This window comes from Camellia sinensis, chromosome 7, assembly GCF_055761805.1.
Source record: "Camellia sinensis isolate YWXY chromosome 7, ASM5576180v1, whole genome shotgun sequence".
Lineage (NCBI taxonomy): Eukaryota > Viridiplantae > Streptophyta > Magnoliopsida > Ericales > Theaceae > Camellia > Camellia sinensis.
Window position 1 is genome coordinate 179,499,766 of NC_138967.1, and position 27,370 is coordinate 179,527,135.

General features: G+C 36.0%; 3 protein-coding genes and 1 pseudogene across 3 annotated transcripts; 2 read left to right on the forward strand and 2 right to left on the reverse strand.

Annotated features, from left to right (window-relative positions):
• Nucleotides 1-391: 391 nt before the first annotated feature.
• LOC114288079 (uncharacterized) lies at nucleotides 392-1,366 on the forward strand. The gene has a single exon (XM_028231565.2). It carries the CDS (start codon nucleotides 392-394, stop codon nucleotides 1,364-1,366), a length of 975 nt encoding a protein of 324 aa, XP_028087366.2.
• LOC145796331 (uncharacterized) lies at nucleotides 1,363-3,685 on the forward strand. The gene is made up of 4 exons (XM_082881415.1): nucleotides 1,363-2,597; nucleotides 2,683-2,979; nucleotides 3,088-3,175; nucleotides 3,281-3,685. The coding sequence occupies exons 1-4, from the start codon at nucleotides 1,363-1,365 to the stop codon at nucleotides 3,683-3,685; spliced, it is 2,025 nt and encodes a 674-aa protein (XP_082737541.1).
• A 10,914-nt stretch (nucleotides 3,686-14,599) lies between these two features.
• LOC114276549 (G-type lectin S-receptor-like serine/threonine-protein kinase At2g19130) lies at nucleotides 14,600-16,319 on the reverse strand. Its single transcript, XM_082881416.1, has 2 exons — nucleotides 16,211-16,319; nucleotides 14,600-15,120 (listed from the first exon to the last, which is right to left on the reverse strand). The coding sequence occupies exons 1-2, from the start codon at nucleotides 16,317-16,319 to the stop codon at nucleotides 14,600-14,602; spliced, it is 630 nt and encodes a 209-aa protein (XP_082737542.1).
• A 7,721-nt stretch (nucleotides 16,320-24,040) lies between these two features.
• Nucleotides 24,041-26,649, reverse strand: LOC114276557 (receptor-like serine/threonine-protein kinase SD1-8; annotated as a pseudogene).
• Nucleotides 26,650-27,370: the final 721 nt, after the last annotated feature.

A 27,370-nucleotide genomic window follows, 5' to 3' on the forward strand; every position in this document is an offset into this window, starting at 1 on the left:
TTGTAAATCTTTCTTTGATATTTGAGTACTTAAATTGACTGCTTTAGAAACTCAATGTGGCATATTATGGGTTTTCTTTCTGTGTCATGTTATCTGCTTTTTACTCTCTGCTCACTGCTTTATTGGTTAAATTTTCTCTGAATTATGATATTTGTCTTCTTATTGATGGTTATTTTGTTGTGGTTTATGTTTTGGTTATGAATACTTCTTCTCTTTACGCTAAATTGCTTTGGCTATTTTCTCACGTGATTTATGTGTGGTTGTAATTTATATAACTCAGTATAATCATTGGACTTGAATTTTTTTTTAATTAAAATATATATATATATATATATTTCTATATAAAATTTGTCCTATTCACCTAACTTTAATTAACTCGGCATAGTCAGACATGGACAAAAGTTGGATTGCATTAGGTAGCACAGTTGATGGAAGGATAAGTCGGGTATATAATGATGGGGTAATATCATTTCTTCGTTTTGCAATGGCGGTTATCGATCAAGATGGTAAAATTTTGTGCCCTTGTCGAAAGCGTGTGAATGTTGTTCGTCAAAATTTTCAAATTGTTCAAATTCATTTGCTGCAACATGGGATTATTCCAACTTACACTATCTGGCACGTGCATGGGGAACCCCGTGAATCAAATGAGGCTTATCATCATGATATACCCATTGAGGGCAATGAGGTTTTGGGAGGTATTGATGCCTTAGTGGAAGATCGAATAAGAGGGGAATCAACTAATACAACTCAAGAGGAGGAGGTTCGCACTTTTGATAAATTATTGAATGATGACAAACGTGAGGTGTACCCAGGTTGCACAAATTACACTTTGTTAAAATTTGTCATCGAGATACTTAATATGAAGGTAACAAACCATTGGAGCAATAAGTCAGTTGACATGATACTAGAGTTTTTAACAAAACTTTTACCGAAGGATAATTTGGTTCCAAAGTCAACTTATGAAGCTAAAAAAATACTACGTGAATTGGGTTTGTCATACGAGCTCATTGATGCTTGTGTAAACGATTGTGTGCTCTTTTGGACGGGGAATGCAACACTAGATAAATGTCCAAACTGTAAGGCTTCTAGATACAAGACAAATCATGGTAGAGGTAAGAAGATCTCTCGTAAGGTTCTTCGATACTTCCCGTTAACACTGAGATTGAAAAGGTTGTACATGTCGAGGAAGAGAGCCGAGGATATGAAATGGTTCAAGGAAAAACATCTAGATGACGGTGTATTGAGGCATCCTGTAGATAGTGATGAGTGGAAGGAATTCGATACACAATATCCTGAATTTGCCTTGGAGCCTCGGAATGTGAGGCTAGGGTTGCTACTGATGGTTTCAACCCTTTCGGAAATATGAATAACTCATATAGTTTGTGGCCTGTCGTACTTATTCCGTACAACTTGCCACCATGGTTGGCTATGAAGGACCCATTTTTCATGCTATCATTACTTATTCCTGGTGAATCACAACTAGGAATTGATATTGATGTCAACATGAGACCTTTAGTGGAAGAATTGAATGAATTATGGAAAAATGGTACATTAACCTATGATGCCTCGACTGGTGAGACTTTCTGCATGCGTGCAGCTTTGTTGTGGACGATACATGATTGGCCCACATTTGGTGACATTTCTGGATGGAGAACAAAGGGTCATTACTCTTGTTACACTTGCAATGATGAACCATATTTTGAATCTTTAAAAAGTAAGACTGCGTACAGTAACCATCGATGCTACTTGCCTGATGACCACCCAGAAAGGCGAAAGAGTAGAGCATATAATGGCAAGCATGAAAAACGGAAGAGATCTTTGGTGATACCAATAGAAAAGATTAAAGAACAATTGGGCAGCATGATGGGTGTCACATATGGAAAACATCCAAGCAATAGGAAAAGACCTCGTCAGAACCCAAACTGGACAAAGGTAAGCATCTTGTATGAGCTATCGTATTGGAAGAAAAGGAGGCTTCGACACAACATTGATGTTATGCATGTGGAAAAGAACTTTAGTGAAAATGTTTTTGGAACGATGTTGGGAATTGATGGGAAGAACAAGGATACATATAAGGCACGAATGGATTTAGAAGATATGAATATAAGGAAAGAATTGTGGCTGACAACAAATCTCGATGGATCATGTGTGAAGCCGCGAGCCAGCTTCTCATTGACCCCTAAAGAGAGAGAGGGTTTCTTTGAATTCTTGAAATCAGTCAAGTATCCAGATGGGTACGCGGCAAACATTTTGAGATCAGTGAATGCAAAAAATGGTAGATTAACAGGATTGAAAAGCCACGACTACCATGTACTTATACAACGGATTCTTCCTATTGGGATGTGTGGTTACGTAGATAAAAAGATCAATACAGCACTTTTTGAGTTAGATAGCTTCTTCCAAGATCTATGCTCAAGGACACTGAAACAAAGTGAAATAGAGAAATTAGAGAAACGTATAGTACTTATACTATGTAAGTTTGAAAAGATCTTCCCTCCAGCCTTCTTCGATGTGATGGTTCATTTGGCCATTCACTTGCCACGTGCGACTATTCTCGGAGGACCTATGCAATATCGGTGGATGTACCCGATTCAAAGGTAATTTCTAAAATTGTACTTTCAAATGAAAGGTATAGATTATGTTGTGTGCCTAACCATACTCCTAATTGGTTATCTTTTCAAGGTTTCTCGGAGCTTTGAAAAAGTTTGTCACCAATCGAGCTCGACCAGAAGGTTCTATTGCAGAGGCCTACATTGTCAAGGAGTGCATTACTTTTTGCTCAATGTATCTTGAAGGGATTGAAACCGTGCATAATCAAGATGCACGAAATGAAGATTATGGAGTCCGTCGTGAAGGTTTGATAATATTCACTGAAACTGCTCGTCCTATTGGCCAAATCAGAAAGCATGTTGAGATGTCACAGGAACTTTGTGATATTTCTCATTGGTTCTTATTATACAATAGCCCTGAGATAGAGAAGTATCTTTAGTACGTGTTTCTTATAATTATATGTATTTTAACAATTTTCATGTTATTAGTCATTAATAATAGTAGTATTTCACACATTAACCAAAACTATTTGAGTAGGGAACACAAGAATTTGTTACAAATTCCCACTGGACAAGACATAACTCAGATACAACAGAAGGAATTTCCGAAGTGGTTCAAAGAATATGTAAGTCATTTTTAATATTCACAATTGCCCAAACACTATTAGGCTTGTATAAAATACAAACATTACTAACATAATTCAAGTGTTGCACATTGCATGTGGATGTAGATAAATAGATTGAGAGTTGATGAGGCACCAGAAGCAGCCGAAGAATTGTGGTCATTATCGAATGGTCCTAATTTGCTAGTGAAAGAGTACTCGGGTTGTATAATCAATGGTGTAAGATTCCATACGAAGGAATTAGACAATCGTCGTAAGAGTCAAAATAGTGGTGTGCTTACCAAAGGGGACTACAAGGGAGAGATGCACGAATTCTACAGTCACTTGTGCAATATTTGGGAATTTGAGTACATGTGTCAAAATAAAGTTGTTTTGTTTCAATGTGAATGGTACAACACCGGTAACACTGGTAGAAGTAGAACAGTACGAGCTGACACATATTACACAAGCATCGATGTCACAAGCCGATGGTATCAATCTGACCCTTTTATCTTGCCTAGCAAGCTAAGTTAGTGTTCTACCTGAATGACACCAAATGGGGGCAACCTTGGCAAGTCATGCAACGGGTCCAACATAGAGGTGTGTTTGATGTGCCAGAGGTTGGTGATGGAGAACCACCAGATCAACCAGAATTTAATGATGAGTTCCAACAAGAAAACATTAACTCAGTTGTCCAGATCAATATTGAAGATATTATTCGATTTCATAGGGATGATATTGAAGCTGAGGTTATTTCAAATAAAACAAAGAGAGATGGTAGAGATGACGAAGAAGATGAAGAACTTGGCATACTTGATGATGATATGGATCCTAATATGGAACTTGATATGGATTATGATATGTAGTTTTTGTTTTTTTTAGGTTTCTATATGGACATATGTTTTTAATGCATTACATGGTTATGCTATATTTTGTTGCGTCTCTTCAAGTAAAATTATGCTTTATATTTTATGTTTTATTTCAATTTATGCTTTTTTAGTTACCAAAATGGCCAAAGGGAAGAAACAATGGATCAAACCAGGTTTTCTAGCGAAATAGAAGCGAACAGAGTACGAAATGGAAAGATATAAGACAATCAAGAAGAATAATAAGAAAATGGATGCTCTACAATTGAAGCGTATAGCAGCTTCTTTGATGGGTTCTACTCAGCCCAATCGGGTTAATCAAAAGGGAAAGAACATTAGGGTAGATGATGATGACTACATACCATTAGATCATGAGGATAACACTGATGCTGAGTCCTTTGAAAGTGTTGACGATGAGGTACTATATGTACGGCCATTCATTTTTTTTTATTATGTCACCAATAGCTATATATTTGTTAATGATGCTTTGTTAATACTATCTTTATATTTTCGTATACTTTACTGGATCAGATTACAAATATCAACAGTGGCCTTGATGGGTTTCCATATACATATCTTTACTTATCCATTTTTATGTATTTATTGTTTATGCTTTTGTATTACGTTTTTTAGGGCTTACCAATGCCACCAAAACGATTGGCGCAGTCATCTCTTCAACCTTCGCACGAGGCAATTGTTGTTCCAAATGGGGATTTACATGACAATGTGGATACCCAACACTCACAGCCACTTGCTGTCGATATGGAGGCACCGAGGGAGGCAACCCCCCAATCTAGTGTCGGTAAGATACTGAATTTTACTAAGCTAAAGAAATTCTCTGTTTTAATATAATTCTATGGTGCAAAAAATTTCAAGCAATTTGTTTCATAGGGATTGATTTTTTATTTTTTATTTTAGTTTTGGTCTCACTTTTAATTTTTTGTCATATAACACACAAAGTTAACATCTCTATTGGAGATGCTCTTAGTTTTCAAGCATTCCTAGTTCTTTGAACAAAAACATTGAAGAAGGAGAAATTATTGGGTATATAAAAGGGTATAGCATGACATTGTTATGTGATAGTACTCGTCACCAATCATTAATTGCCACCTTTCATACTATTAGACAAACCATTAATGTAAATGGGATAAGCGATAAGCCCTACCCTGTAAACCAAACTCAATCAAAGAAGGCACCACGTGACAATACTTTGGTACCCAATAATTGCACGTGAGAAAAATCAAAGAATTGACTTGGTAGATGAAACTCTCTCTTACCCCACGTGATACCTAGATTTGAGTATTACGACTAAGCTAGATAGTTGCTTCTTTCTCTATTTGGTTCATACAAATTTGAAAAAACAACAAAAATAAAAATAAAAACAAAAACAGAAAAAATTACAGTGGTAGAGGATTGAAAGCAACAGATTATGGCTAGGAGTGGTAGAAGTCCTTCCGGACGTTCTGGAAACTCAAAGCAGGTTGTGATAAAGATGTGGCATCCGATCCATTGCCATTGTTGTTGCCATTGCAGGTTATGTTTAATGAAACAAATTGTTATCTACTTCTGCTGAAAGTGCAAGAATTTATTGAACTAGGGGAAAAATAAAAACACTTCATATTTGCTTCAAGTGTTGTTATTGGGAGGCTGACATTTTGGAGTTTCTGTTTTCTCACACAAACGAAAGCTTTACGTGGTTTCATGTTAAACATGATTTAATCAGAATTATGTCAATAAAAGGAACATGATTTAATCAGAATTTGTGGGTAAAGGCCAGTGGTGATGCAGTGTTTTTTTTTTTTTTTAAAGGATTTTCTTTGTTTGGTAGCTGAGAATATGTGAGAAAGAGGGGAAATTGGAAAGAAAATAAAATGTTGTCCTTTTGTGCGATCATGCTACTGCGGTTTCTAAGATAGTGAAAACCTTTTCAATTGTTTCCATTGTGCTTAATTGGGTGAAAATATATGTCTGCCTCTGTCTATAAAGTTGTGGAATTAGTAATTGAAGAATCTGAGGGCCAAAATTTTGATTTCATTTCTTTGCTCATACTGAATTTTTTTTCAGGAAAAATTGTTGGGCATTTTACGTGAATTGCTTGTTGGGTTGCTTCATTTGTGATGAGGATTTACCAAGTGGTAATGACTTAATGCACTTGAGGATTTTGCTAACTGAAGAACTAGACCTCGAAATTTTTCAGAATTTAATCTTTAATTGTTGCCTTGCCTTTGTTGTACTACATTGTAATACATTTTTCCAAGTTGTAGTTTTTGTTTAAATACTTAAATTTAGAACACTAATGTAATATGCTCAAATTTCATATTTGCTGTGTTGGATCCCAGATGGGAGTAGGCCTATAAAATCTGGGTTATGTGAAATCTTAGGTTAAATTATGTAGCCAAGCTTGCGATATTGGTATACCCTAGCATAAAGGTCCTCACTGGGGTAATCACAGCCAACCTTGAGCCCAAAAAATTATGTGATTTGTGGGTAAAGAACACTTCATCACCATTGATGGAAGCACCCAAGGTACTGAAATTGTGGTGAGAGTAGCTGAACTACTTACCAAAACAGAGAAGGAGACTAGTGCTCTATAGGAGAAATAGAGAAGGAGACTAGTGAATAGAAAGTAATAGTAGTACGGTAAAGAATCAGCAGCTGCAACAACTGCAGAACAAAGCAGCAGCCGTATAGGAGAGACTGAACAGAAACAGATAGTAGGGAAGAAATTGGCAGTAACAGAGAATAACGAAAAAGTTGCAGATGTAGGAAAGAGTGAAGAAACAAGAAAATGGAATAGCAAATATAACTGTGAAAAAGTGAAAACAACTTGAGAAATGAAAAGCATCAACTTCAGAGTAGAGAAGAAAGCTGCAGCTGTACCTGTGTGGCTGCTGCTAGTGCTGTTTGTGTAGGGCTTTTCTTGGGTTTATTTTCTAGTTTTGCTTGCTTTTTCTCTCTTGAGGGTTGTGCAAGTGTATTTTGTATTGTTTTTGGCTAGTCTATTGAATGTTCATAGCCCTTTTTTCCTCTTGTGGCAAATGAACATTCTTTTGTGTGGTTTATTTTAGGATGATTCTCTTTATAGTTTATTTAGTTTAGTTTATCTGTTTGGTTTTGTTTCTCTTTTATAGCTCAAGTTTTTTTTGTTTGGTGTTGTATGGCCTGGGGAATGCCCCTTGTATATCTCTATATGTTATCATTTTATTTTATGACTTACTAAAAAAAAAAATTTACTTATATTGCTTTTATGATTTCGCTTTAATTAATTGCTAACCAGTCAATGTTATGTCTTTAAAACAGTGCCTAGTAGACACCCTCGTGGCTTGACACGCGGGTTGAAGGTTCAAGCAATGGTTCAAAAAGATGGAAAGCTCAAAGTTCCCATACCACAGGAGTATCGTGTGCCAGTGGGGGATCATGCCTCTCAATTAGTCTCCAAAATTGGTGTTGAGGTCTGAACACACTTGCCAGACTTTAGCATTCGCAGGTGGAAACATGTCAACGAAGAAGTTACGGCACCTATGTTTCAGCGTCTAACGGTAAAAGTTTTACATAATTGATTGAATTAATGTAATATAATTAATTATGACTTACAAGATTTGTGGTTGTTGCTAGGATCAATTTGACATGGAAGGTGACCCCACAAATGTTAGCAAAGCGGTGGCAACAAAGTGTGGACGGAGCTTGAGCAGCCACACCTACAGACTACGAAAAAAATACCTGAACCTTAAAAGTGCTAAGGGAGAGGAGTATGCTAGAAGCCACCCATCACCTGAATGTGACCTCAAGAAATGGAAAAACTTGATTGACAAGAAGCGGAATGATACCAATTGGCTGGTAAACTTTTCTTATGTTTATTTGTTGTTGACAATTACCTTGTCTTCCTAATATATATATTTTTGTATTGGAACTTGCTCCTTGTAGAAGCAATCAAATGCTAACATTGACAATAGAAATCAATTGAAGACGAAGTATAGGTGTGGGTCAAAATCTCTCCCAGTTAGGGTACACAAGGCGGTGGGTCTTCTTTAATTTTCCCCCCCCCCTTTTTTTTAAAAGATGATTCTACTACCATCATTCTTATTTAACTTACTAGTTGAACAAAAAAAATCAGACAATTGCAAATGGGGGCCAACTGCCAGAGTTGCCATGTGTTTACAAATCTACACACTTTAATGATGTCACAAAGTAGTGGATTTCTCTGGAGTGCGAAGAGAATTATGTATGTATATTTACCTTTTGTATTAGGATGATTGCAATTTTAATTGTATCTTTATTCATTTTTCTATTTGTTTTTTTAAATGACAGGATAATATGATAAAGATCCAAGCTGAACATTGCTCCCAACCTGGTGTGGTTCCAATTACTCCGGAGGAGCTATCTGTGAAGGTGCTAAAGCCAAGGTCGGGATATGTTAAAGGACTCGGGTTGAGGCGTTCCTTCTCTGTCAAGACTACCAGTGCTTCGACTGACAGTGACTATGTGAGGCGTCTAGAGATGGAAATACAAGAGCAAAATGAGGAAATTCAGTCACAAAAAGAGGAAATTCAATCACAAAAAGAGGAAATTACAACACAGAAACGTGAAATTCAAGTACAAAAAGTGGAAATTCTATCACAAAATAAAGAGATAGGGAAGGTGAATAGGTCGATTGACGAGCATTTTGAGATCACATCAAGCATTATGGAGTTTCTTAAGAAGCAAGGTTTCAAAGGACAATTTAGAGGATGAGGTATCCCATGAACTCGTACATCGCCTTTTTGGTAAGTCTCGCTCGTTTTATCATTTTATTTTTCTCATGTTGGTTAGTATATACTAGTTAAAGTACAACAGTTTGACTACTTATTAACTAGGATTTAACAAGTTTGAAGATGTATTTAATGAAAATAGATTCATTATCAAAATTCTTACTTAGCATGACTCTAGTTAAAATACACACTAACCAAAGTAGAGACAAAAATAAGTCATATAATAGCCTGCTATTAAGTGTGCTTGTATCTGTGGATGTTGGTATCTGTATAGCCTAAGTCACAAGTATCTGTATGCTCTGCTGTTGGTATCTGTATGCTCTGCTGTTTGTTTTGCTGTTTGGTATCATTCTACTTTGCTGGTTGTGTCTGTATGCTGTGTAAATGGATAGATCTGCTGGGCTACTGGTCTGGGTAATTTTGCTTCAGTTTTTTGTGTTCAGTTTTGCTTCAGTATCTGTATAGCCTAATTTTGCTTCAATTTTGCTCGGATGGGTAGCTTGCTGTCTGTTGTGTTTTTTGTGTTGTTGTTGGTCCCTCACCAACAGTTCCGTTTTGGTGTTGTGCATCATCCCCTCTCCCCTGTCCTTTCTTGTCCCCTTTATTGATGTATTTTCTCCTTCTTATAAGGTTCTTTCATCAATAAAGTTTTTGTTAATCAAAAAAAAAAAAAAAGGAAGCAGTCAATGTTAAAACAAAATAATACGTATAGCAGTGTGTACTATTTTCTAAATTTAGAAGGGAGCTGTTTTTAGGTTTTGTGCATGGCATTTTAATGTTAATGTTAAAAACAATAAGCTTATTATCTACATCCATTTTGGTCATTGCTGTCACAACTCACCAAGCTAGTGGTCTAGTTATCCATTTTTTGCATTGTAGGTTGTTGCTCTCTCTCTCTCTCTCTCTCTCTCTCTCTCTCTCTCTCTCTCTCTTCTTGTCAATCAAGTTTACCAGCCAATTGGTTGTCATTCCACTTCTTGTCAATCAAGTTTTTCCATTTCTCGAGGTCACATTCAGGCGGTGGGTGGCTTCTAGCATACTCCTCTCCCTTAGCACTTTTAAGGTTCAGGTATTTTTTTCGTAGTCTATAGGTGTGGCTGCTCAAGCTCCGTCCACACTTTGTTGCCACCGCTTTGCTAACATTTGTGGGGTCACCTTCCATGTCAAATTGATCCTAGCAACAACCACAAATCTTGTAAGCCTCCCTGAATTAAAAAAAAAAATGAAGGATAGAGGAAATAAATATGACCCTGAATTCAAGTGCTTGATCAGCAGATAATTTGGAAATTGAAGAATTATTGGTAACCAAACATGACCAAAATCTCCCAAAAATGAACTTAGATGGGCTGAACATTGGGTTGAGACTAGCAATGGCTACGGATATTTGTGGAAAGATCTACAGTTTAAGCTGTCCACAATTTATCCAGACTCCAAACACCAAACTATTAGCAACCTGATAATCCAAAAAGATGTGATATCCAACTTGTAACAAACAAACCATGACAGAGATTTGTGAAATTTTCACTAAACTTTAGAGATGCAACTTGATACCTAGACTCAAAGAGATGCGACACATACTTGCCCGTATAGATTTTCATATTTTAACTTTGAGGAAGAAATGGTAATACAAATTCCCATCAAAATTTATTTCTTATTATAACCAGCCATGGCCATAGTTTAACCTTCTTCTCTACTTCCCATCATATAATCTCATTAAGTAGTAGGCCTCATGGTTACTAGATCAAGTACTTGGGCTTCAAATTCTTTAAAAATTGGGCAACTGGTGAGTACATACTAATTCCATCCAGAGAAATATTAAGTAACTAATAGCTTTAGCATTACTATTTTAGTATCAAAATACATAATACATACCTACAAATGCATATACACACACATAGACATAATTTTTTTAAATCCCATTTGTGTAGCAGCCACAATATTTGTTCCTTCCCATTCTCATTGACTGCATGCCCTGGTTTCTCACCATGAGATGTTGTAGTGTTATAACTGGTTTGGCTGCTGTCCGTGGGTCACTCCCAGTTTTTGATCCGAGCATAATTCTGGGGATACAGTGAATTGCCATGTTAAGGTGATCATTGCAAAGCCCATGGGTGGGAATGAGCATGGTATTCATCTTTTTAGTTAATCTCTGTTAATTTCTGTTCAGATAACTTCAAGCTTGTGATCTTGAGAACAGTTCTGTATATTTGTTAAGTTTCTAATATTTGGCTTTAAGTTTATAATAAAACTTTGCTATTATAATAAACTTTATATATATATATATATTCTATATTAATGTTTGCCTTGTTTATTTTCTTTGTAGATTGGTTTTGATGACGTTCGGAAGCATACTTGCAAATGAAGATCAACTGTTGAATTTTTTTTCCTAAACTGATGCTTAGTTGTAGTTGCAAATTAAGATTGAGTGTTGATTTGTTTTGGTGGACTCCACGTTAGTTCATTTTGGGATTTGCTTTTATGGTTTTTTTGTGATACTTAATGGATTATTATTAAAGTTGTTTGATGGATATATTATGATTTATAATATAAATTGTTTAGTGAATTTTTTTGTGGAGTGATGTATAATAACTAGTGGATTTCTTAGTACAATTAAAAGGCTAATGGGATATGAGCAGGGATATTTGTGAAATAATAATTTAAATTGAATATAAAATATGGAACAAGTTTAGTGACGAATTTGTTTCGTCATTTGCACTTGTTATTATGACAAAGCGATTATTCGTCACTAATAAACTTTTTTGGTGACAAAATTTACTGCAGTTTATATATGAAAGTTTTTATTATTTTGTTGTTTGGTGACTAAAAATTTCGTCACCCATGTATGACTTTTGAAGACGAAAAATTTCGTCATCTTTATATCTTATTGTGACGAAATTATTTCCTCATCAATGATCAACATGCGTGACAAATTTATTCGTCAACTAAAGTTATAAATATGGTACTGAATAACTATTTGCTGACGAAAATGAGAATTTTTGGCGACAAAATGTTGTTTTATTGGTGACAAAAATTATGACTTTTGAAGACAAAAAATTTCGTCATCTTTATATCTTATTGTGACGAAATTATTTCCTCATCAATGATCAACATGCGTGACAAATTTATTCGTCAACTAAAGTTATAAATATGGTACTGAATAACTATTTGGTGACGAAAATGAGAATTTTTGGCAACAAAATGTTGTTTTATTGGTGACAAAAAATTTCGTCGCTGAAGTGATTTCATTGGTGACGAAATTATTTTTCATCACGTTGGTTTTTAGTGACAAACATTCAATGACGAAACCGGTGACAAAAATATTTCCTCACAAATATCTATAGTGACGAAATTAGCTCTTGAAGACAAAAAATTTTCGTCATTCAAGACCCAACTTGTTGTAGTGCCATCCGCCGATAAAGCCAAGTCTTTTAAAGAGTCTTTCTCCTCTCGGACAGTCCATCTAGAGTGCCATGTCCAGCCCAACACTTTTGAATCCATTCTCATTCAACCATTGTTCGATCTGCTAGGAGGTGACTTAGTTCTATCTTTCTCTGGCCGCCAAAACCTTGACTGGGTTTGCGACTTTTTTTTGTAACATTGAGGGTATTAATGATATTGGCCCTTCCTTCTAGACCTGGGTTCGATCTAAGTCTATCTCTATTACCCCTGATCTTATTAGAGAGCTTTTAGGCATCGACCATGTTTTCCGGAGCACTATCATGTGATTTCAACGAGGTGGTCACTGCTTTGTGTGGTACGCCCCATAGTTGGGTCAAGGGGACTCTGATTAAACAGTTTGAACTTCTTCCCCAATTTCGTCTGCTCAATCTTATTGTCTGTGCAAATATCATCGTCACCACTCATTGTTCTGAAATCAATCAAGAACAAGGTTTTGTTCTCTTTTGCATAGCTCGCCATCTCTCCATCAATCTTGTCACCCTTACTCTTTGCAAAATGATTGCCCTTTTTGGGAACAAACAGTTAGGGTTACCCTATGGTTGTTCGATCAACCGTCTTCTATCTAGACTTGAGATCCCAGTTTTTGAGGATGATGAGTATGTCACTCCCATTAAACCCTTTACTAAGAAAATTGTGTCTCAAAGTCGTGCACATGTTAAGGGGGAGTCTTCTAGGGTAGGTCTTTCTTTTACAGGTGATGCTGATCTTATGGCAGAGGAGGCTGAGATTGATGTTGCCACAGCAGACACAGAGGAGCCAGATGTACCTCCCCGGACTATGCGTGACCAGCTTCATCGCTTTGAGCAGTCCTTGACTCAGCAGTTGGTTTACATGGATGCCCGTCTGAATCCTTTCAATGGTCGACTTGGCCATCTTGAGCAGTTAGCTGCCCAGACCACTCTACAGCTGGATCAGATTCTTGCATTGCTTCAGTTACAGCAGCCACATCCACCGCCACCCGATCCTTGAGTTCGTTTCTTTTTCAGTTTCTTTTTGGACAGTTTTTTTCTTATCTCTTTTGTCTTTTTGTCTCCCGAAACAAAAGGGCGAGTAGTTTAAACTTATGGTGGTTGTTGATTTTGGATATTTTTGCATGTTTTTGTTATTTTTGGATATTGTTGGCTACTGGTTTGTACATGTTGGACACAAACACACATATCTTTGGATTATGGATTATGAGATATCTTGGATCTTGGAAATGCGATGGCTGTGGGTTTTTATTTTACATTCACGCATTATTTCTATTTGTATCTCATCTCGTTCCACAGTTTTAGTTTTTTTTTTGGTATTTGGTCATTTCCACAGGTGGATTGTTCGACATGTTTCTCAGTGTTTCTCTACTAACTCGGCATTCGTGTTTTACAATGTTTTTTTTTTTTTTTTGTCTGATAGGGTGTGTCTAGTGTGTGTGTGTTTAGGAAAAATTGTTAGAAAAGTTTTGTTCAGGAATTGAGAAAAGGGGAGATTGTTAGGTCCCTAGTTGCCAATTCCGCGAACAAACTCTGTTTAATGGAGTTGTAATTTTTTCTTTTTTTTTAGTCTTCCCGCTCGAGCGGGAACATTTGCGCTCAAGCAAAGTTTACACCTTCTCAATAGTTTGGCTTGTTTACACAAATACTAGGAGGCGTGTTTTTGTGCTCGAGCGTGAGTTCCAACGCTCAAGCGGAGACCTATTTAATCACATGTGTTTTAGTGACTCCGCTTGAGCGGCAAGTCTTGCGCTTGAGCGGGGTACGTGGCACTTCTTTTCTATATATATATGTGTGTGTGTGTTTAGGTCTGTTTTTAGATTTAATGCTTCTAGATCTGTTTTGAGAGCTCTAGGGTTTTCTTTTAGAGGTTGTTTTGATAGTTTTCCTTTGATGTTTACTTGAGTATTAAACTCACATGGTTTGATAATTCACACCAAAGGGTTGTTTAAGTGATCATCTTCAAGAGTGTTCTTCTGTGGAATCCAGAGATTCAAGCATAGAGTGTTCGAAGGTATTCGAAGTTGTGCACGGTCGTTGAGTCGACGTGGATGCTGTGGAATCAACATCAATCTAATCAATCTTGAGACGAAGGTTGCGGTGGAAGATATACAAAGCGTTGAAGACAAATTGATAGAGTTTGGGTAATTTGTTTGGGTATTTTGTATTCTTTCTTTCCTCCATAGTAGTTTGATTTGTGGCGTTTTGCCCGTGGTTTTTTAATCACAATTGGAGGTGCTCCGATAATGATTTTTTCCATGTAAAAATCGTTTATGTCTATTTATTGTTTTTGAAACAATAATCTAAATCACTTTCGTACGTGCTTAATGATTTAGATTGTTAATTTTAATTGTTTGGGAGTTGCTACAATTAAATCTTGATCCAATCACGAATCATTTAGTTTTTTCACTGGTCACTATGTCCATTGGCATGACTATCAATGCCACATTGTAAAGGGGCTTTTCTCACGCACCCTCTTGACAAGTCTCCTGCATTCCAATTTCGTACAGAATGGGGTTCAAAACTCGACAAACATTGGCAAAATGGAAGGGCCTTTTGAATGCAAATGCTAAAAGCCCCACAGTAGGCATAAACCCTACACTGCTGGCTCGGTTGAGACCAAAACAAATCCCATTGATGAGTAGTTTTAGACCACGACAGCAGCTGAAGTTTCTCTGATACATCTAACACAAATATATTCGTGACGGAAGCATCAGTAACAAAGTAAGTGAAATTGCTCCACCACGGGCCGAAAACATAGGTGATGTGTATATTGCGAGCTCTCATATCAGGGATCATTGGGAAACTTTGTCCAGTCCATACCCCACTAGTCCAATACTTTTGAGATCCCTTCAAGATGAAGAACTGGGGCGTGCCTTGAGGATCAAATTCCAGAGAGAAAACTCCAGGGCCATGGTCTTCCCTGCCTTTCCAGGATATCAAAGACCAGGTTTTTCTATTGATCGTACTCTAACCAAGCTTCATTCCATGCAAGAGAGTATGTGAAGGGTAGTCAAAGCTTTGCCATAGTAACTCACCAGATGTCCTATCTCTCAAAACAAGATTTCTTGAATCCAAAAGGGTAGCACTAGTGTTACCATTTGATGATATGTTAGTCAACATGTAAAAAAAATTTCCCTTTAGTATCGCAAGGTTTCCATCACCACTGATGCTAAGAGCCACAGAAGAATCAGTGAGTGGGTAATTTCAGTTGGCTACCCAAACAACAGTTTGTACCATTGTTAGTAAAAATTATGCCGGGATTAGATCGACAGCAACCAAGCAATAATTCAAACTGAACAATTTAAACAAGAATAATCAGGCGATTGTGGTTTTGGTTCGAATGCCTCAAAAGAATGAGAACTTCTACAGATCAATGGTAGCAAAGTAAACAAGAAGAAAGAACACACTTTTTATATCAACTAATGGTAGCAAAGTAGATTTGAATAAACAGAAGTAATTTTATATTGAAATTACTGAAGTTCACTAAAAAAAGTACAAGTTACAATAGAACGAGCTACTCCTAAATTACAATTGAAACTACTCCTAAGTCTAAATAAAGCTACTCCTAAGATAAAACTAAGCTGTTGTGTTGTTCTTGATGTCCTTTCTCTCTCTCTGCAAATTTCTTGCTTTTATACTTCTTCTTTCCCATATCCCATGATCTCTTCAATCTACAACTGCTGATGTGTAACTGCTGCAGTTGGGTCTTGCCTTCTAGGCCTTCCAATCACATTAGACCTTCACTTCTGTCTGTCGAATTGCCCCTTCCCCAAGTTATCACGTGCCTACAAGCCCTTCTAACCTTCCCTCGACAGAGAAAGAATTCCACTTTGTTCATGCTTCCTCTTAAAGGATTGCCCACTAAGTCCATGATCACTGCTAGTAACCCATAGGCACAAACCCTGATGACCCGTGTTTTCTGATGCCAACTATCCAACCTAGACTTAGCCACGTGTCCTCAATTGACTAGACCACCTGTCGACAAGAACTAGCAAAAAATGTAATTCATTGTACAGCTTCCATTCCAATGACTGAAGAATCCCAACTTGAAGACATTTCCTGCAGATACAATGGTGTCGGCAGCTGTGATTGACTGTCCTGGTGTTAGCCATTGGATTTTCATGGTCGACTCCATAATATATAAAGTCCATAGCATATGCTTGTTAGCTCATTCATATACAATGGTGGATGCATTTCCTAACAGATTAAAATTTTTCGGACAATTTTTAAAAGGATTAAGTTTCCGTTAGTACAAGCCAACATCAGAATTAAAAAATATGGAATAATATAATTAATATAATTCCAGACATGTTCTGCCTTATAAATCCAGAAACCCACCTAGGAATCACCTTAACTTTTCTTTAGAATAACATATTTTGTATTGCTGGATGGTCATTGAATACATATTCATCCTGACAGGCAATGTTTTGCTTATATTTCAAAGGCCTAATGAATCAACCATGAATTCATAATTGCCAATTTGGGAAGCAAAGCATACATTATATAATCAACATTGAGAGCAGAAGCAGCACATATATATTCTCAAAATTTTGGGATATGAATATAGAAAACCTTAACCCTCATCAGAAACTGAGAAAACATGGGCAAAATTTCTAACCAAAACATAAAAGAAAACCAAAGGAAATAGGTAAATAAGTCCAATCAACTAAGGCTGCTGCAAACAATTTCTAATAATTGGGTGATTTCTGTTCCTCCATTTAAACAAATCAGATAGGAGTTTTTGTATTCCTTTTTTTTTTTTTTTTTTTTTAGCATCATCAGTATTCTAATCAACCAAACAAAGTATGATCACAGATTATACATCCAAATTCCAACTGAAATAAAAGCATTATAAAATAATTAAAAATTCTTGGTTGTGTTTGAGGGAATTTTCAATGGATAATAGAATTTTTCTTTTATTTATTGGCCTAACACAATCTGTCTGGTTTGGAATTTTCTAAAACCGAATTTTCAATCCATATTTTTTTTTTATTTTTAGTAAAAAAAATTTAACATTTTAATCAATTTTTTATATTTTTTAAATCCACTTAATTTAGATACAGTTAAATATATATATATATATATATAATATTTATACAAAAATCTTTAAAAAAATCATTAAAATACAACAAAATATGAACATGTACACAAAAAAAGATTTGTCGTTTTCAATGAATTTTTTAGAAGATTTTTACACAAATTTTCTATTTTGATTAAAAATAAATAAAAAAATATGAATTGAAAAAGAAAAAATAAGTCCAAACCAAACAGATTTTAATTCATTTTCTCCTTAAACCCTAAACCCATATAAATATATAGATAGGGTATTTTTAGCATTTATACAAAAATCTTTAAAAACATTCATTAAAATGCGACAAAATATGAAAATGTACAAAAAAAAAAAAAAAATTGTATTCAATGAATTTTTTGAAATGATTTTACACATATTTTCTATTATGATTAAAAAGAAATATAAAAAAAATTCTAAACCAAACATATTTTATTTCATTGTCTCCCTAAACCCTAAACCCATATAAATATATAGATAGAGGAAATTCTATTATACACACCTCTTACCATATGCATCCCTAAACTATGTCTCTTTTTTTTTTTATTATTTTAATTCTGACCTTATTTTATTTATGAGAAATCTTTTATTACACTTCATGTTGTTTGGTTATAATATTTTTTTTAATTATAATTCAGAAAATATAAAATTATGTCATTCTATAGTACATATGGAATTGGTTCGGCAGACCGGAACTAAGTAGAAGTTTCTCTCACTCGCACTTGCCGTCTCATCGAACTTTCGGTAGCTATTATTGTGTGTCGCGGGCGACGCAGCATGATTGAATTTGGGAGCCCAATTTACATTTGATAAATATATTAAATTTTTTTTATTAATGTAAATATTGTGTTTTTTTTAGTATTTTAAACTTTTTTTTTTGGTTAAAAAATGAGGTGAAATATGTTTGTTATTATTTTTTTCTTTTTTTATAAATAAACATGCAAAAATTATAATGAATGGGACTTGTAAGGGTGAATGAAAAAAACAAATTCACTTTTTTTGTATCAATTAATTAATTAATTAATTATTTTTTTGGATAAAATTATCATTTGTCAAATGATTTCTTTGTAAGTTCATATGTTCAGTTCAATTTGTATTTTTAAAACTTACGGAAGAAAAAAAAATTATTTATAATGTTAATTTGAGTTTTTGAACTTGTTTATTTTTCAAACAGATTTTGGAATGGGAGTGTCCATCTTAACCAACTCATTTATAAAATTTTAATTTTTTTTACTATTTAGTTATACAATAAATTACAAAATATTTCACTTTTACAGGTGTATAAATGTAAAGACTGAAATTCAAATATGAGGTCAAATGTTCAAATTCAAACACTTGTGGTAATAGGGATAAAACTTATTTAATAGTTCACACAAAAATCCCAATTATATCAAGTTAAGTGGATGAGCTTGAAATTTAACCTTTTTTTTTTGTTTTTTTTTTTTAGAGTTAAATTTGGAAGGGTTAAATTAGGCACAATATTGAGACATATATGTTATTGATATATAATAATTTGTTTGGATTTGGAATTGCTAAGTTTTGTTGATTTTGCATAGTGAAATTTTACGGACTCTATTTGAAGTCAATAGAATTTCTATTTCAGCACTAAAAATTCTAAAATTGGTGACTAATTATAAAAATTAGGCCCATAATTCCAAATTTATCACTAAAAGTTTCAAATTGAGAGTTCCAAAATGATCAATTTTACGTGAGATTTCACTTACTATCATAATGGAAAATCACACGGTGAAAATTCATTGTGAGACAATGCAATCAAATTGTTTTGGGGCGTGAGAATTGAGAGGTTGCGTAGATGAATGGCTTGCAAGCAGTCACCTTTTGTTTTCACTTTGGTTCTAGTTGTTGTATTCCAAAAGGGCAAATTAAAAGAAAGTTAAAATAAAAATAAAAAATTAAACTCTAACTCATATAGACATCTACTCAATGAGGTATCAAAATTTTAACAAACGATGTGTAGACACCCCATTTTTTACCGCCCTTAAGACTTGTGCGCGACTGATTGATCACTCGAGGATGAAAGTTATGCTATGCAAAGGGTCGATTTCTTCGGCAAGGAGAGCGTCAAATCCCAACCTTACACCTCATTTTGGACCAAAACTATTTTGACAAAAATGATTTTTAGACCTTAAAATCCTCTTTTTTTCAAAATATTTTTGAAAAAGTTTCTACGATGTTCCGAGACTTGCATTTCATTAAATGTTGCGCTTTTTGGTAAACCGAGCAAGGACAAAGTGAAAATAAATAAAAGAGAGGTGAACTCTTTCAAAAAAAATTTAAAACATCTTATTTAGAGGTTTAGAGTTGAAGAAAATTGGAGGGGAGGGAAGAAACCTAGTTGGTGAAGAAGTTGGGCATAAACCGTTAAGAGAGAACCGAGCAGCCTTCACTAAATCAGGTCTATCCTTTTGTACACTTGGACTTTGGTTGTGAGGCCACCACCATTGGAAAGTGGACTTTCAGGGCTTCATTTTTCACTCAAGAATCTCCTAAAGACGAGTCCGGATGAGGGAGATATGGCTAGTTGAAGTTAGGCATCAACCTGATTAAGCCAAAACTGAGCAACCTTCACTAAAATAGGCATATCTCTTAGTACACTTATAATTTCGATGTGAGGCTACTTCCATTGGAAATTAAACTTCCGGGGATTCAATTAGGCTCAAGAATGACCTGCAAAGGAGTCCAAATGAAGGAGTTATGGCCGTTTGAAGTTGGGCCTGGAAGTAGATTTTTGGTGGCCAGCCGGCCACCACTGAAAGTTGTCGGCAAATGGTGAAAAACTAAGATATTTTTGTGCCAGCTATCCCCCAAAAGCTCCAACTGTCCAGGGCTTGATATTTTCGACCTGAGCTCACATATTCTTATATATAGAGGACCTTCTCTATTGTTTTCAAGGTTGGAAAAATTTTGGGAGTCTCGCTCTCTACAATTCTCTCTCTCTCGACTTCTCTCTCTCTTAAGCTTTTGTTCTTAGAAGCTTGCATACTTCAAACTTTAACCTATCAACCCTTAACCAATGTGGTTCATCTTTGGGCTGAGGTTGCTTGAAGCTCTCTTGGAACTCCTTAAGTGGGTTTCGGCTTGAATTGTGGCCTAGAATCACTCTTCCCTTCAAGAGGTATAACCTTTACCCTTTAAGTTTGTTTTTCATATTTGTTTTGCCATCTTTTTGCACTATTTTGGGGCTGGTTTTGAACTGAAAAAATAAACCCTCTATTTTATGACCTAAAAGTGGCGTTGGAGCCTATTTTAAGTTAGGGGGTGGTTCGCCCTTCTTGTTTCTTTGTTTGTAAAGCTTTTGTGTCTTTATTCATCACCTTCAAATCAAATTTTTTTTGGGCCTTTTAACCACTAAATTTTAGGGATTTTTTAGTGGCAAAAAACTTATTTTGAAGTCCAAAATTGGAGGGGTTAGCCTCCCCTCCTTGTGTCTTGCTTGCATGCCTAGTTAGCTTCACATGTTAGCATATTTTTCTAGCTTAACTTAGTTCAAGTGCAGCATGTTTTAGCCTATGAAATAACCTGTTTTAGCTCTGTTTTGGGCTTGTTAGTTTGTTTGAGCCTTGTTTTGCATAGTTGTAGTGCAACCCCATGCATTAGCTTAATATTTTGGCTTTTCGTGTCTTGAGTCCAGCATGATTTCCAACTGATTTTGGGCTATAAAAACTCTATGTTTTTGGGTTGAAGCTTGGGTCCTAAGGCCATTAAAGGTTGAGGGGTTGATAGCCCTTCTTTGTACCTTGTTTTAGAGGCCTTTGCCCTTGTGTTTCCCACGCTTGCATCATCTCTTTTAGACTTTTCAGAGCTATTTCAGTGGCTAAAAACATATTTTGAAGTCCAAATTTGGAGGGGTAAGCCTCCCCTCCTTGTATCTTACTTACTAGTCTAGCATGCGCCTTATTTTAGCCTATTAATCTAGCCTTTTCTAGCTTAATTCTAGCATATTTTAGGACTTGTTTTGGACAAATTTAGGACTGTTTTGAGCTGTTGGCTACATTTGAGCTTTATTTTGTATGCCTCTAGTGTAATAGTCCTCACAAGTTTGGTGTTCTAGGCCTTAGACACCTTCTTGTTTGAGTTGATAGCATTTGTTTATGCCTTTATCACTCATTTTTAGCATTTAATCATTTCTGCAACCTTCCTCCTTTCTTGGTTTTACTTTTGCTTTGAAAGTGGTTCAAACCATTTGCTTGTTTAAAGCATGAAATTGAGGTTTTTGTGCTTAATGATTTAATCCCTTTGGGGGTTCATTACCAATGGCATGAGGTCTCTTTCATGCCTAAAACAACTTGTGCTTTGAGCCTTCTTTTCATTAGAGGACAATTCACCATTTGGACTAATTGATTAAAGGATGATTTGGTAATTAAAATGAGTATAAAATTGGCAAGTAAAAGTGTGCAAGATAAACATTCTTTGTGTTGCATTGCATGTGTTCAAATCGGACGTTAGTTTGAACACAAGGAGAATAAGACATTTCATACTCAAAAGTGATGAAATGTGTCATTCTCCTAGGTCTCCATTGCCCTTGATCATGCATGACAGGGTGGTGGTCATTTTGATCTTGTTTGTGTGTTTATTAAACTTGTACAAACTTGGTCCCTTAGCCATCATGCATGGAAATTGCTTGATTGATGGTTTGAGGGCCAAGAGTTGCTCTGCTTTGAGCTTGTGTGATGATAAGGAGGGTAAATAGTGCAAACAACCTGTGAGAATACACTGTTTTGCTCTCTGTTGTAGCAAGGAAGTTCAGCTCATCAGTGACCGATTGACCACAAATGGTAGCCGACCGGCCACCATTGGTAGCCGATTAGCCCCTGGTCCCCCTTGTCGGCCATCAATGATTTTTGCACAGTGTGTTCCTGAGGTGGAGCAGAGGTGGTCTGGAAGTGGACACCTTCTTTGGTGTTCAAGTGTGCAAACAGAGGCGTTCAGCAGCAGAACAATGGCTTTTCGGTGCGAAAACCGAGCGCATGCATCTTCCACTTCCCGGGCCGGAGTAGTGGCAGTATAGTTTAAATGCCTTGCATGCTTAGTTAATGCACATTTGCTTTGTTTTAATTAATTAGTTTACTAGTTGATTAAAGTGTGGTAATAATTAGTAATTAGTTTACTAGTTATTCATTTGATTTGTAATAATTAGTCTAATTAGTTTAATTAGATTAGTTAGCTTATCTTAGCTTAAATTAGTTAGCTTAATTAGCGTAGCTAGTTGATTAGCTTATTCATTCGGACCCTCCTTCGCGAAGGGGTAATGTTGTAATAAGTGTGCGTGCGTATGTGAATGTCTTCCAATCCCACGTCTTTCTCCCTTTCATTTATCCGCTTTTGATGGTTAGATTAGGGACCTATTTCAATTAGCGTATCGCATGCTTGCATTCATTCATTTGTATTACATGCATCGAGGCTCGGCGCATCATTCAAACTGCATTGCCATTTCAATACCTATTTGAATACGTGTTTAATCGCATGTTATTTAAATTACTTCATATGCCATATTAGTAGCCGAGCCTACTAAATTGCATATTGCATATGTTGCATTAGGCATCTTAACATAGTTAGGAATCATGCATATTTTTCTAACTCATGTCTATCTTAGCATTGGAGTACTAGGTGAGTTTTATGCTTTAGCATACTAGCATGAATGTGAATGTTGCCATGTCTAGCATGCTTTCCATGAGGCTAAATGTTTAAATGCTAAACTGCTTGAATGCTTGTGGATGAAGGCTTCTTGCTTGAATTGGAACAATTCAACGAATGTGCGTTTTCAGCCCACTTTGTTGAGTGACAAATCATGTTTTAAACCCACTATGTTTGGTGGCAAATTCACAAACTTTAAGCCCACTTGAGGGTAGGAAATTCAAGCCATTTTTGCAAAACAAACATGACTTGAAATGTTCCAATTCTTGCAAACTAGTCTATACTTGCTTGTGCACATCGCATAGTAAAGCTAGTCTAATAACCGGAACAAGAACACATAACATTTATAAAAAGCATATCACGATTAGTAGAGGCCAATCTTTGATCGGGCGAGCGGGGGTGCTCATTTCAGGATCTTTCCCTCTCGTACCCAAGTTCCCGAGTTGAGGTAACTTTGGTGATGACGGACATGTGGCCTTTGGCACGAGTCATGGATTTCCTAAAATTCTCCAAAATAAAATATTTAGGTAGCGACTCTGTATCTGGAAAAGCAGTTCACTTTTGGCATTATTTGATTTAAAATCGATTTTTCAAAAGATTTGCCGGATTTGGACTCTTTGGTGTTTATCAGTTTCACATTGCACTTGTGTGACTAGATTTAGAACCGCGGGAGTCTGAACTATAGGGCTTTCTTTCGAACCTTCCGAAAGGGGGCGCGAAAAAGCCGAGCTACATGAGGCCAAACAATTGTTCTTAAAAAATAAATAAATAAGACAACCGAACAGAAATTTAAACTCCAGTGTTTTACTGATCTTTTGGAATGGATCCTGAAATTGGTTGACTATTTTTTGTATTGTATCAACAAACCAAGTCACTAAACCTATTTGACATTTTAAAAGAGTTGAACCTCCCCTCTTCCAGTATAGCTGTTGCAAAGTGTACAACAGAATAGATAGAGACAACCCTCAGTGTCACTCTCCATTCCCAAATTAACAACTTTTTAGTTCATTTCAGGCAAACTTCTCTTATGAAAAATAAAGAAAAAACAACAACAAAATGCAAGTTCAATAAGAAAGAACAAGTAAAAACAATACAATGAATCGACATGGAAGACTGAACTGTTATCGGGGTTCCAAAATTGAAACCGTCACATTGTTTAATGAACATCTTTCTGGGCTTTTGCATAAATTCCGATCTGGCACACTTGTAATAGTTGAAAATGCAGGTTGTTTTGGAGACGGTAGAAGCACAAGTTCATTGCTAAGCATTGACACAACACTGGACATGGTAGGCCTATCAGTTGCACTTTCTTAAACACAAAGAAGTCCAATGTTTATGTACCTCAACAGCATACGTGTAGAAGGTATGTCTCCCAATATTGGGTCCTTCAGGTTCTGTCCCATGCCACTCTTCCACAAGTCCCATGCCTAAAGAATATAAGGCAGTAAAGTATATCTCCTTGTGAATCCTTCAAAGACGAATAAAGTGGAAAGGTAAAAGAAGGGCATGATAAATGTAATAGCATTCTGGTACTCACATATCCAAGAAGATTAACAGAGTCAGTCAAATAAAAGCCTGTATTCTTTTTGCCACTCAAAATCTCTAACAAGAAGACTCCAAAGCTGAGGACATCGGATTTGATTAAGAATAGGCCATACAAAGCATACACAGGTGACATATAGCCGATGGATTCAAGTATTAAATTGAATCGTTTAGTAGCCTTAAAATACCAATGTACGAAAAAATAAGATGTTTTGGTGCAAAGGTGCATAAACTATGTTTTACTCACTAAGTGCCCACAATTCGATTTGTTGCTTGTGATCCGTTTCCACCGAAAATTCTTGCTATCCCAAAATCAAAAATTTTTGGGTTCAAATCTTTGTCTAACAAAATGTTGCTAGCTTTCAAATCTCTATGGATGATTTGTAACCTTGAATACTGATGAAGATAGAGAAGCCCTTGAGCAATTCCTTCAATGATGTTAACGCGTAACTCCCAATTTAGTGTCCCATATTTGATTGGATTTGTCGCGATTTCACATCAAATTAATAAATTTAAATGGTAGTACATAAGTATGGATAAGCATACAAACAGAAACGATCAAATATATTCAAGAATGCGAAGGCACAAACCAAAAAGCAAGAAATCCAAGCTTTTGTTGGGCATATACTCATAGATTAAAATCTTTTCATGTTTTTCAATGCAGCAGCCCAATAGTCTCACAAGATTCTTGTGTTGAAGTTTTACTATGAGCATAGCCTCATTCTGTAATTCCTCTAATCCTTGTTCAAATTTTCTTGAAAGCCTTTTCACAGCCACCTCATGTTCTTTTAGCAACTTTCCCCGATATAGAACCTTCTTAGCTTGTTTATGATCTATGGAAAACTAACATCAAACACTATCCGAAAAAAACATATTATTAAGTAAACATGGACTCTCAAAAAATAAAACAAAGCTCTATGCATCAATTGGGATTGAACTATTTGGTAGGATCAAAATGATTTCTGTTTAGTGTTCAACATCCCTAAAGAATCATGGTCAGTGATGTTGAATGTTACCTTGTAAACAGGTCCAAAACCACCCTCTCCGAGCTTATTTGCATCAGAAAAGTTATCAGTAGCAAGAGAAACACTAGCGAAACTGAACAACGGTAAATCAACTTCCTTCTTTCCACCAATAAGACTCTTACTAGTTCCAATGCTTGTACCAATATCGAATAGCATCAAATCCTCCCCCGCTAGACAAAAAAAAAATATAGGGGCTTATTATTAAATTATTTTTTTTTGGGGAATTATATTTGGGCATTTGAACTTATATAGAAGCACAAGGACTAAGTTTTACTATATATATATATAAACCTCCCGTGGATTGGTTTAGTATTGTCTTCCAAAGAGTGAAATGCATACCTCTTTTCTGTAATGTTCTCCTCCACATACAATAAACTAAGGCTGATAGAGTCATAGAAACTACTAGTACCAGAATTAACCATTTCCATCACTTGCTTCTTGAATATGAAAAATGAGTTAGGTGGACTGAATTCATTTTTATCCAAAACAAAGTAATTAATTTCTGTCACCATGCCACGAAAACAATTGAGGCAATTCCATTATTCTTACCTCTACTAAGAAACTCAGAATCAACAAGTTTTAGATAGAAATCTTTCCCATTAGGGTCATCATTTGTCAGCTGTTCCACATTAAAGAGATCTTCACTCCATATTGAACACCTATCACTGCCATAAGCATAAGCAGAGCAAGAGGAGTTACTCAAGCAAGCTGACTTGCAGTCTGAAGCACCTCTATGTCGCAAAATTACTGGATTAATAGGGAGTCTTACTTTAGATATCCAAAGAAACTGGTCTTTCTTCCCATTGGCTTGACTTTTATTGCTGCACTGCAATGGGGCTTTCCTCACACACCCTCTTGACATGTCCCCTGCATTCCAATTTTTATAGAAAGGGGTTCAAAACCAGGCAAACATTGGCAAATGGACGGGCCTTTTGACTGCAACTGCTAATAGCCTCACAGTAGGCATAAACCTCGCACTGCTGGCTCGGTTGAAACCAAAATAGATCCCATTGATGATTAGTTTCAGACCACGACAACAGCTGAAGTTTCCCTGATACATCCAACACAAATATAATAGTCGCAGAAGCATTAGTAACAGAGTAAGTGAAATAGCCTCCCGATGGGTTGAAACTAAAGGTGATGTTTATATTGTGAGTTGTCATATCAGGGATCATTGGGAAACTTTTTCCATTCCATACCCCACTAGTCCAATACTTTTGATATCCCTTTCTGATGATGAATTGGTGCATGCCTAGAGGATCACTTTCCAGAAAGAAAACTCCAGGGCTGGGGTCTTCCCTGCTTTTCTAGGATATGAAAGACCAGGTCTTCCAATTCATCCAATTATTAAAACGACCAAGTTTCATTCCAGGCAAGAGAGTATGTGAAGGGTAGTCAAAACTCTCAAATAGTAAGTCACCAGATGTCTTGTCTCTCAAAACAAGATTTCCTGAATCCAAAAGGGTAGCACTAGTGTTACCATTTGATGATATGTTAGTCAACGTGTATGAAATTTTTCCCTTCACTATCACGAGGTTTCCATCAACGCTAATGATAAGAGCCACAGAGGAATCTGTGAATAGGTAGTCTCGGTTGGCTACCCAAACAACAGTTTGTTCTGAAATACTTTTGTACCATATACCCAGGTAGTAATTCATTGTCGTGCTCCCCTTCCCAAGATTGAAGAATCCCAACTCGAAGTCATTGCCAGCAGATACGATGGTATTGGAGGTAGTGATTGACTGTCCGTGTAAGATTGTATCTGTTGAGGCATCAGCAAACAACAAACATGAAGAAATTAATAGGAAAACAAGATGAGCAAATGTTCTCATCCTTGGATTATTAGTGTTAGCCATTGGATTTTGAGGGTCGAGCTTATAATAA

Coding starts and splice junctions, on each gene's coding strand:
- LOC114288079 (XM_028231565.2), top strand. CDS start 392: ATGGACAAAAGTTGGATTGCATTAGGTAGCACAGTTGATGGAAGGATA.
- LOC145796331 (XM_082881415.1), top strand. CDS start 1,363: ATGAATAACTCATATAGTTTGTGGCCTGTCGTACTTATTCCGTACAAC. Junction 2,598..2,682: donor TGGATGTACCCGATTCAAAG/GTAATTTCTAAA, acceptor TATCTTTTCAAG/GTTTCTCGGAGCTTTGAAAA. Junction 3,176..3,280: donor CGAAGTGGTTCAAAGAATAT/GTAAGTCATTTT, acceptor ATGTGGATGTAG/ATAAATAGATTGAGAGTTGA.
- LOC114276549 (XM_082881416.1), bottom strand. CDS start 16,319: ATGAAAATCCAATGGCTAACACCAGGACAGTCAATCACAGCTGCCGAC. Junction 15,121..16,210: donor CAGTCATTGGAATGGAAGCT/GTACAATGAATT, acceptor TATCCTGGAAAG/GCAGGGAAGACCATGGCCCT.